This window comes from Panthera uncia (assembly GCF_023721935.1).
Source record: "Panthera uncia isolate 11264 chromosome D3 unlocalized genomic scaffold, Puncia_PCG_1.0 HiC_scaffold_8, whole genome shotgun sequence".
NCBI classification, from domain to species: Eukaryota; Metazoa; Chordata; class Mammalia; order Carnivora; family Felidae; genus Panthera; species Panthera uncia.
In genome coordinates, this window is record NW_026057586.1 from 360,004 (window position 1) to 368,142 (window position 8,139).

General features: G+C 59.5%; 1 protein-coding gene across 6 annotated transcripts in view; it reads left to right on the forward strand.

Moving 5' to 3' along the window:
- Positions 1–6,720, forward strand: part of SLC66A2 (solute carrier family 66 member 2) — a 51,890-nt gene extending 45,170 nt beyond the window's left edge. For 3 of the 6 annotated variants that reach the window (XM_049620297.1, XM_049620300.1, XM_049620298.1), the window contains one exon: positions 5,166–6,720. In XM_049620297.1, coding sequence (XP_049476254.1) covers positions 5,166–5,373 — 208 coding nt within the window. In that variant the 3' untranslated portion in view covers positions 5,374–6,720. The remainder of the gene's footprint in view (positions 1–5,165) is intronic. The other 3 variants (XM_049620299.1, XM_049620301.1, XM_049620303.1) reach the window with 2 other exon arrangements.
- Positions 6,721–8,139: the final 1,419 nt, after the last annotated feature.

The window sequence follows — 8,139 nt, forward strand, 5'->3', positions numbered from 1 at the left end:
TTTAAATTTGGTTGTTTGTCTTTTTATTACTGAGTTGTAGATTTCTTTATCCACACTGGATACTGGAACTCTGTCAGGTATATGATTTGCAAGTTTTTTCTCCCATCCTGTGGATTGTCTTCACTTTCCTGATATTTTCTTTTTCAGCACAAAAGATTTTTAAATTGAATGAAGTCCAGCATATTTGTGTGTGTGTGTGTGTGTGTGTGTGTGTGTGTGTGTGTGTGTTGCTTATGCTTTAGTTGTCATGCCCAAGAAACCATTGTCTGACCTAAGGTCACAAAAACCTACTCTTTTGGGATGTGTTTTGGGTGGAGTTTGATGGGTGGGAGGAGGGCAAGGTCTGGGCCTGGGCTCCTGAGGGGAGGGCTGGGGAGGCCACAGGGCTTGGCCTGCCTGACCTGTGTGCTGTGGGGAAGGCTTTCTGGACTGCGGGGCAGGGCAAGGATGAGGTGAGAGGTATTTTAGGAGTAGTCTGAGAGGAAAAAATGCAGGAGCCAAGAATGAGGTAATGGGAGCTGGGATTAAAATAGTGGGAGGGGGTAGGGATGGCCAGGTGTGGGAGGAGCTGGTGGCCTGACCAGGACTCCAGCTCCCAGGCTACCAGCCTGAGCAGGAAGGACATGGCCTGGGGCCTGGGAGGCGACCAGCTGGGCTTCCTGCGTTGTGGAAACCCTGGGCTCCGTGTAGGAGGAGGAGTCGGGGTCTCCCTTGGGTGGCACTCCAGACACCCCAGACATACTGAAGAGTGATAGCCCGACCTCTGCGGCTCGCTCCTCTGTCCCATAGCTGCTGCAAGTGATGGGAATTCACAGCCCACTGAAGGTCCTGGGAGTCTTGGGGGCAGGGCACCACACAGTCTCGGGGTGACAACGTGAGCTTGTACATCAGAGTCCTTGCTGTCTGCACAGGGGCGTTCCTTCCCGATAAGCAGATTGCTCAGGGTGTTGGTTTTCTCCTGCACCAGACGGGGCGGGAACAACTTGGTTAATATTTGACCTAGGCGGCTGGTCGTGGGACCTCAGAGAGGCTGTCACATTCCTGACCCCGAGCCATAGCTGACTCAAGGGCCGAGGCTGGGTGAGGCGTCTCGTCTGTGCGGCTAAAAATGTTCTTTACATCAGGTGACCTCACGTCTGAGCGGTGACCGCACGTCTGCACGTGCACCTGTGCACTCAGGACGCAGAGGGGCTCTGACAGGGCGCCAGGGGAGGGGTGGCCTCGGGTACTGGGACTGACCTCAGCTGCATTTTCTGCCTGCCCCATAGGGAGTGCCGCTGTGTGGAGTCCTGTCTCTCTCCGAGCCACCAGTGGAGGGAGGGGCCAGCTTCTGGCCAGGGGGCCATCAAAGGACCGGCACCCTCACCCCAGGAATGGCCTGGCCCTGAGGGGCTGGGGACACAGGGCTTTTCCAGGCTGGTGTCACTCTGGCTCTGGCTGCAACCCCAAAGCCCCACTTGAGAAGGCTCCAGCCCGGCCGTCTGCCCGACCCTGCTGCCTGAGCTGGAACTGTCTCTGGGGCTCGTTAGGCTTTCCTTGTGTTTTGAGGAGGGTCTTTCAGTCCCCTCCTAAACTTGGGTATCTCTGGGGGAGACCGTGCCTTGAGCTCTTAGTCCGTAGAATGGAACGAGCCTCTTCCTCTGAGCGCCCGTTGCTTCCCTCCTGTCTTCATGGCAGAAACCTCGCTTGCCTTCGGAGCTTCTCCTTGAGGTGCTTGCTTTGTGGCTGTGGGTTTTCCTCGGAAAGTGTGGTGTTGTGAGTGTGGGGGCTGTGAGCAGCTTGGACAGGCTGGCCCTCCGCGGTGCAGTTCACTCCGTGCACCTGGGCCCCAGTCTGCCAGGTGCCTGCGGCCTCCTGGTGGCCCAGCCCAGGCCTGGAGGGGACCGCGTGCTGTCAGCTCTGTCCCCCGTTCACACCGCTTCCCTCACTCAGCTCGTCTCCGTGCTGTGCCCCCCATCTCCACGGTTCCCCCAGTTCTAAGGGTGCCATTAGCCCAAGTCCCTACCCTGCAGCCCCACTGAGGCCCTGAGCCATGATGCCGAGTCACCCACAGGCAGACATCCCCAGCTGGTGCTCCAGACCAGGACAGTTCAGACCGAGAGAGAGGCACGGGGTGGGAAGTGGAGGGTTTTGATTACCGCAGGTGACAAATCCCCATGGGAAATGTCACAGCAGCCAGCACCGTCCCTCCTGCTCCTCAGCCATGCTGCCCAGGGTGGACTAGGTCCGATGTCCACAGGGACCAGTTGGGGAAGGTGGCCAGTGGCAGAATGCAGACCCAAACTTCCAATCTCGGATCTTTCCCACGAGGCTGCACGGGGCAAGCCCGTCTCTCCCCCTGAGCACAACTGCAGGCCTGGACAGAAGGCACGGAGCAGCTGTGGGGACTCCAAGAAGTCAGCCGGCGCGGGCAGGTCACGGGAAGGAGACCACAACTTGACACATGGATGACTGACCTGAGTTCCGTTTTCCTGTCCATCTCTGCCAGCCTGGAACTCAGCACTGTGCCCTGGGTAGGGTGGAAAGAGCTCCACGAGGGGCCTCCTCCACTGGTCCCAGCGTGGGGCAGGGCCCCCTCCAGGGCAGAGAGTGAGGAGACGCCCAAGGTTGTTGTCGTTGATGTTTTGGCCTTGCTCTTATGTCCTGGCTCCAGGCAAGTCCCAATCCTGAAGGGCTGTCTGCCGAGCTGGGGCCGTGTGAGTGGTGGCTGGACAGACACCTGCCCCTGAGAGTAAAGGGGAATCCTGTGGCTCTTTCCCTCCACCCTGCCACCACATGGACCTGGACACTAAAGCCCTGGCTTTCCAGCCAGAGGACCTGGGAAAGGAGTGTCCCCGAGGCACAGAGTCAGGGAGATGGACAGGAACATCTTGGGACAGGGATCCTGTGAAGTTGCGTGTGACTCCTGGGCTCACGCCAAGCTATGCATGCATGGACTTGGCCCTAACCTACATCCCAAAGGCGTTGAAAACTGAATGTTGGGGAGGACCACCACCCACATCCCAGCCCGGCCACTGAGTGCTGCCTGCACAGTCCGGACCCAGGTGGTTCTGCCGAGGCCTTGAAAACTGAGCTGAATTGACCTGCAGCCCACATCAGCTGCTGTTAGAACACAAGACCCGACATTCTCCATAGGGTTTAATAAGGCATCCAGTCTCATTATATGTTAACAATGTCCAGGATACAAACCAAAATTACTCAACATATGAAGGAACCGGGAAGATCTCAGCAGCTGTCAAAGGACACGGGAACCAGCTGACAACAAGGACCGTGAACCAGGTGACAGAGGCACTGCGGTCACTGGAAACCACTCTAGAGAGCAAGAGCGGACACTCTGGAGATGAATGAAAAACAGAACATCTCCGCAAAGACGTGGAAGCTATAAGAAAGAACCAAATAGAAGATCTTAAATTAAAAAATACAGACAACCAAATAAAAATGTACTTCGTGAGTTCAGTAGCAGAATGAAGGTAACAGGAGAAAGAGTCTGAACCTGAAGACAGATCGATAAAAATTGTACATTCTCAACAACAGAGAAAAACTGGGGGTAAAAGTGGACGTAGGGACAGCACCAAAAGATCTAACATTGATGTCGTCTGAGTTTAGGAGAGGAGTGTGGAGCAGACAAAAATAGTTAAATAATGGCTGAAAATTTTCCAAATTTGATGTTAGGTAAACACAGATTTCAGACGTTTGGCAAATCCCAAACATGTATCACATCACAATCTGCTAAAAACCAACGTTAAATGTGGAAAGCAGCCAGAAAAAGATCTGTTATATATAATAAATCTGGATTTTCAAAATGCAGAATTAGTTATCAGCTAACTCAGAACAAACATTTTGAAATACTACGTGAGCCAACACTACAGGCCAAGTGAGATGTATCCGTGGGCTGTTTGGACGTGGATGCCTGCCCACAGACAAGCTGGGTGGAGCTCGGCCTTAGGCCATTTCCCCAGCGACCGTCCCCGAGAACCTCAGGCTGTTTTCTCCGCTTCCCTCGGTCCTGCATGGCCAGTGTGACACTTCAGCGGGCGGAGGATGGGACCAAGAGCAGTGTTTGAGCGCCTGCTGCCTCCATGCGCTGGGGTTCAGGAGACGGGGCTCCTCACCCCGGTTCTGTCGGAACCAGCCTGGGGCTTGAGGTTGTCCGAACGCCAGGGCTCCGGGGTGGAGGAGTGCCCACTTGCAAGAGCCCAGCGCCTGCCTCGCCCTCGACGTAAGTTCTTCTCGGTCTGGTGCTTGCGGCTCTGACGGGCACCCTGTCTGCTTGGGGAACTTCACCGTCCTTCCTGGTGGCACCACCCCCAAACCCTGTGGCCTGGTTTCATTGGTTGGAGAAGGTTCGGCCTGCTGGCGGAGGCGGTCCGATTTAAACAGCGTACGCGGGAAGGCACAGCGGTGCTCCGCTCGTCGCTCGGGGAGCCAGGGCTCGGTGGTGTGCATGTGGGCTGTGGGCAGTGACGTGGGTGACAGTTCCCTCTTTACTCACCAAGGGTCCCTGTCCCCCTACAGACGGGTCTGAGGTGTCTGAGGGGGGTCGGCGTCCGTGACCAGGAAGGGAATCACCCTCCAGTGAGCTTTCACGTGGGGGGGGGGGGGGTCTGGCCGGGCAGGGATTTCCGAGAGTGGCCGGCTTTGCTCCGCTTCTCCTGGCAGCCCCTGCTTTTGTCCCCTGGGTGCAGACCGGGGGCTCCGCGGCCAGGAGGGGAAAGCTGAGGCTGAGGGGGCCACCACCTGTCCTGGGCAAGGCTCCTGTGGCTGAGTGCGGCCGTCCTGAGGTCCTGTGGCTGTGGCTGCTGCCCCTGCCTGGTCGACTCCCTGGGATGCAGCGTGGGGAGGGGTGGTCTCCCCTGTGCTAAGGCCACGGCGAGTCTCCTGAGGGGCACGTGACAGACGTGCCCGCAGCCGCGAGGGGCAGAGCACCTGTGAGGCCGTGGGGGCCCCACCGCTGTGTCGGCCTTTTCCTGCCCCACACAGCTGAGACCCCTCCGGCCGAAGGGCCTCCCTGTCCCCGTGGCGGGGCATGCAGGGCCCTCATGGCGAGGATGGGAGGGATGGGAGGGATGGGAGGGACGGGTTGGGGCCGGGTGTCCCCCGACTGCCCCGTCTGCTGAGCCCCCAGCCCCGTTTTGTTTCCTGACCCCTGGCTGGTGTCTCTGCAGCATCAAGATGGTGTTCATGTGGACCAGCGGGGACGCCTTCAAGACCGCCTACTTCCTGCTGAACGGCGCGCCCCTGCAGTTCTCCGTGTGTGGCCTGTTGCAGGTGCTGGTGGACCTGGCCATCCTGGGACAGGCCTACGCGTTCGCCCGCCATCCCCCGAAGCCCGCCTCCCACGCGGCGCACCCCGCCAGTGCCAAGGCCCTCTGAGGCAGCCGGGGAGGAGGACAAGGACGCGTGGCGGTCTCCAGCCGCAGGCGCCGCCCGGCCGCCCGGCCTCCCCATCGGGGCGGGCAGGCACCGTGGCCCCAGAGGGGTCTCAGCCATCGGGATCTCTGTCAGCCTCTGTGGGTCTGGGGTGGGCCGGTGGGGGGGCCTGGGTGCCGGCCTTTGTGCCCGCCCGCCCCGAGGACGGGCGCCAGTGGGGTTCACAGAGAGGGCTGGGCTGCAGCCGCTTTCGGGCGATGGAAAAGCGAGTGTTCTCTTCCTTCCTCTCACAAGACGCCTGTCTGCAGCCTGGAACGTGCTCACAAACCCGGGAAAGGCTGACCTGGGGCTGCGACAGGACAGAGGACACCATGAAGCCCCTCCGGAGTGCAGAGCCCGGTCTCAGAAGGGCCCGGGCGCAGAGCCCGCCTGATACATGTGGAAAGGAGGCCGTGAGGACGCGCGTCATGAGCATTCTTGATTATCCAGCCAGAGTTGGCCTTTTCAGGGCCACCTGCAGTCAGCTGCCTCATGGGACTCAGGACTCGGCCGTCAGCTCGGCAGTGGGGCCCAGGGCTGTCCTGTGGGCCCCCTGGGCCTCACTGCTACGCTGGCTTCTTCCTGGCAGGCACCGGTGTGGACCCTGCTGGGGCTCAGGGGTGTGGTGGGGTGCCGGTGGCCCGCGTGTGCTCCCAGGAAAGCCAGGGGCCCGCGACCGGGTCCCCCAAGGAGAGCTGCCTTGCGGGGCGTTTTCCCCGTATCCTGGGGAATGCACGTGTCTGCAGCACACAGCCTTCCATCTTCGGGACAGGGGGCCGGTCTGCGGGCCAGGAGTGGGGACACGTGTGGCCCGTGTCCCTGCTGCCGAGCCAGTCCCACACCCCACACTCTGGGCCCTCAGGCCTGGGGTGACCTTCCGGGGTAGCGGGCCGGGCCCCGGCATCTCTGCCTGCCGAACCCCTGGTCCTCCACATCCCCTGCATCTGGCTGTGGTGGGGGCTGCTGGGTGACTCTGGTCGCCCCGTATTTCCCCCCTTCACTGTCACGTGAGCATCTCAGCCGTGCCCAGCAGCCCTGGGCAAGCTCCCAGGCCCCAGAGCCTGTGTTCTGGATGCTTCCACGTGGCTTCCCTTCTGCTGGGCAGAGGGGCAGCTCTCAGGGCGGGGGGGGGGGGGGGGGTTGACCGGGGTGCCACAGTCCTAGTGGTGTCTGCTGTGCACAGCCGTTCCCTCCTCCAGAGTTTTCCTCAAAAACTCCTGCGTGTTTGAGCGAGGATCCTGCCGAGTTAATGGCCTGTGAGATGACCTGGAAATGCTTAGTTTATAAAAATGAAGGGACATGTCTGCAGCAGTAATTGCCTCCGAATTAAAACGTCAGCGATTGCAGTGGTGACCGGCCGCGCCCAGGTGGGGGGTGGGGGGGCGCTCCGTTCTGTCAGCGTGGTGACTGTGAATCAATAAACCGCTTGCGGATCCAGTGTGGCCTCGTGAATGGACTCGGGAGCGAGGGCCCAGGACAGAGGGAGGAACCGGTCCCCGCCCTTACTTCACCTCAGGGTCTCCAGGGAAGGGTGGACGCCCCTTCCGTGGGGTGCGGCTGTCCTTGCGAGACCCGGGCTGCTCGCTCAGGTGCCCCCTCCCCAGGCAGGCCAGCCCCGGACCGGTGACGGCCCTGTGCCGACAGGGCCCCAACCGTGGAATGCTTTGGAAGGGCGGGAAGTGCCTTGTTTTAGGCCAAGAGCCGTGTCTCAAGAATAATCGACCGTTCTGTATGGCAAGTACGGACGAAGCTGTTTGCACTGAGCCATTTTCTTTTTTTTTCTTGGAGACAATTTACACTGGGGGGCAAGATACAAAAAATGTCAAAACCATACACAAAGTGATGGTACGTGGAAGTGATAGTTGAAGTTTTGGGATGCGTCACCCCCCAGCCCTGGATTCTAGTCTGAGAGTGAGTCTGGTCTGGGGCCGATCCAAGGTGGTGACGCAGGTGTGGCCCTCGTTCCGGCAGCAGACATCCCCGGCGTGGGCCCTGGGGGCCGCTTACTGCCGCAGGACAACAGTCCTGCCTGGCGGTGGCTTTTTATTTGCTTTCTGATCATGTGTTACCTAAAATCAACTTAATTAAGTTAATGCATGCAGTGAAAACTTCCACAGTAAGATGAAAGGCGGTAAAATATACAAAGGTGTCTTTTTTGTGAACCCATCTGTGTTCCTGAAAACTCACCTGCGGCCTCTTCCTGCGGCTCCACTGACGAGCCACTGAGGGCAGTGGCACGGAGAGAGTGCCGTGTCCCTCTGAGGAGTCTCCGAGCAGAGAGCCTCTCAGAGCGGAGAGCCATGGGGCCATTGTCGCCCTGGCCGAGACAGCACATGCCCTGAGCCCTGGACACAGCTGTCTGTCGGGGGGAGGGCACAGGTTTTAACGGCCCCACTTAAAAACAGGCGAAGGCCACCCTCCGCAGCCTTAGGCCTCCTGTTTGTTTTCATGGCCCTTCCTCTGACAGGACCGCATTTGGGAGGTGGGAGCAGTGCGGAGACGCTGTCACGGCTTCCGGGGTGAGCGCCACGGTCTAGCTCATCCTGCCGGGCCTCGGAAAACTTACACACGTGGAGGCTTGTGAATGTGCTGTGGCCCTGCCCACGGCTCTGGAGCCACTTCTGCTGTCCCGGTCTCCAGCTGGCCAAGGACTGGAGAGAGAGAGAGAAAGAGAGAGAGAGAGAGGGATAGAGAGTGTGTGTGTGTGAGAGAGAGAGAGAGAGAGAGTGT